General features: G+C 25.8%; 1 protein-coding gene across 1 annotated transcript in view; it reads left to right on the top strand.

Moving 5' to 3' along the window:
- Window positions 1–917: 917 nt before the first annotated feature.
- Window positions 918–3,064, top strand: part of LOC107003824 — an 8,366-nt gene continuing 6,219 nt past the window's right edge. Inside the window, exon 1 of the mRNA XM_015202095.1 lies at window positions 918–977. Within this exon, the coding sequence (XP_015057581.1) occupies window positions 918–977 (60 nt within the window). The remainder of the gene's footprint in view (window positions 978–3,064) is intronic.

A 3,064-nucleotide genomic window follows, 5' to 3' on the forward strand; every position in this document is an offset into this window, starting at 1 on the left:
ATCTATTCAAATTATATATCTTTAAAATCTATAATAAGTTTATATTCCTCTTATAAATAATTTGTGATGAGAAAGAAATATGTGAATGATAGTAAAATATAATATGGCTGTAAAATATACATTAATTAACTTTTATTATGTTAACAACTTTTAAGGGTATTTTAGACATTTTGATTTAAAAAGCTGTTTATCAGCACTTATTTGCCAAACACATCAACAACTTTTTTTTAACTTCAGCACTTTTATCCAAACGCATAACTGCTTATTTTAAAAATAAGTTTCAGCACTTTCAAAAGTACTTTTTTAAAGCTGCTTTTATTAAGCCCATCCAAACGGGCCCTAAGTAACTAATTTAAATAAGTTTCTAAGTTTAATATTTATTATCCCAAAATCTGATAGTCATCACATCAAGGACATCTATTTTCAAATCACCAAGTCTAAGAGTGCTTAAGAAACCAAAATAATAAAAAAGATGGCCCATGTCCGAATTTCAAAGACCCGGTAGTCTATCGGAAAGTATTTTATCAAAGAAAAAGTTCTAGTGCTTAAACTGACTAAATGGGTTGTTACACATAACGTCTTAGAATCGTAGTAAGACTAAGTTAACCATTAGGAATGGCGTGGGGGCAGTATGTCTTACTTTAATTTTTTCTTTATTTTTTCGCTTCTTAACATGTTAAGTTATCAATCTCTTCCACTATTGATTGCCAAATTTGATTTTACATTATTTCTTCCATTACTGATTGTCAATTCTTGATCTTACATGATTTCGATTTCTGTCTTACTTTGATTCGTCATGCACAAGTAACAAACTAATAAATTTGTTGAAAGAGCTTCTTTACACTTTCTACCTTTCATGTTGAATGTTTGTTGAATTATTTGTTACAGATCTTGAGATTTGATGAACAATAAGAAGAATGATGTTTGTTGTTTTCGGCGGTGGAGAGGAAGGAAATCTTGGAAGGAGTGGTGGCTATGTTGGTGGCGGGAATATTTGATTTAGGTAAAAGAATAAGTTATATTATAAAGTGGGCTGGGTTAGGTTAAAATAGGGTAGTTAAAGTAAAATTGGATAATTATAATTGATTTGGGGCTTTCCATCCAACGATGATTATATTTATTAAATTTATTGACGGCAGGATAAAAATAACTTGCTAAACAAAGTTGAGGGGTAATTTTGATCCTTTTCCATATTAATAATTAAAGTAGCACTATTTTTTAAAAATAGGCTGATAAAAAAAAAGCATTATTTTTCTCCCCAGTTAGTTTCCCCGCCTTTTTTGTCTCTGGCCAATAAGTTATTTTTAAATTGATTATTTGAAATAATTATTTTAATATTTATTTTTATCAATTAATATTGATTAATTTTATATTTAGTAAATAGCATACATCACATAATTCATAAGAAAAAATCATTTATTCATAAAAAGATTTGAAAGACCTCAAATGTATTTTGACATTTTAATTATTTTATTTAACAAACCAAATATAAATTACTTAAACAATAATATTTATAACTTATCTCAAAGATTTAAACTTTTATCTTAGTGTTATCTACAATCTACATTTGCCTATCATGCCAAGCTACCTTTAAATATTTTATTATATAAAGAAAAGAAAATAATTCTAACCTATTATTACCAGCTTTAATGTTCTTTTTGGTTTCTTTTTACCTACCTTTAGTACTTCTATATTATATATCATATGGTTTTTATATACATAAGACAAAAGTGAAATGAGCTTCTATTTTTTTATTTTACTTTTGCAGATTACATATCCCTTTTGGTCTCTATTCTCTATCAAGTACTACTTTCTATGTCTCTATTTACATGTCATGTTTTTTTAAGTTTATTTATAAAAAATCTGTCATATTTTTTTTATTAAGAAATATTATTTCTTTTATATAGAACACTATATAACATTAAAAAAATTATTATTATTTATTTTATTATTTTTATAATCTTATTTTGATTTACGTGATAATATATATCATCTTTATTTAAGAATTATAATTTTCAAAAGTTATAATAATTTAACTTAAACTATTTCCTTTTTAAATTTATTTTGAAACATTTTGTTTGGAATGAGGGTCTATTAACTATTGAAAAAAATTTCTCTATTTTCATATCATAAAGTTAAGGCATAATAATGCACACATAAACTTATAAATTATATTAAATATATTATATAATGATCTAATAATACGAAATGATTCGTTTTTTTAAACATTATACTTAAGTTTAAACAATACTGGAGCACAAACGCCCTTTTTCATTCCTTAAATAACAAAACGAAATAAAGTTACATGTACTTCCCCCTTTTTTAAAAAATTGGCTCTTACTTAGCCGTCTAGTGAATAATGACATAACAATTATTCTCCAATTCTTTCTTTTAGAATTATTTTCTTGTCATTTTTTTTTCTTATAATAACTTTTTTTGTCTTTTCATTTTTGATACTTGTTACAAATCCATTGAACTAATTAAGTGGATTGTCCATTGGATTTTCATAAATTACTTGTATTCATGTATGTATATTTCCAAGGTGATACGATCCTCTATGGATAAACATGTATCTATTAATTTGGTGACCTTTGGGAGTGATATCTCAACACTATAAATAGAGACATCACTCACCATTTGAAGTACACACTTGAATAAGAAGAAAGTCTTATCTTCCATCTTACTTCTCTTGTCTTCATCTCTTTATATTTATATTGCCATGAGCTTGATTTTATAACACGTTATCAGCACGAGTCTCTATCTAATTGAGAGTGAGTTCTTGTTTTTCTTTAGCTCATATTTTGGTTGATCTCGTTATGAAGATCAAAGTATTATATGCATAAAATCAGGTATGTATTTTCTAAAATATTTTATGATTTAGAATGAAATAGTGTTCAGTCACTAACAATTATCAGGAACCGAAGACATATACTACTATTGGTTGAATATGACATGCTATACAAAACTTCTTAAATGGAAGAAGGTATAAAATTTTAATAGCATGAGTTTGAATATTATTTTGATTGTTTTGAAAGACTCAAAGAATAAATCATGTTGTACTTCG

Source organism: Solanum pennellii, chromosome 11 (assembly GCF_001406875.1).
Source record: "Solanum pennellii chromosome 11, SPENNV200".
Taxonomy (NCBI): Eukaryota; Viridiplantae; Streptophyta; class Magnoliopsida; order Solanales; family Solanaceae; genus Solanum; species Solanum pennellii.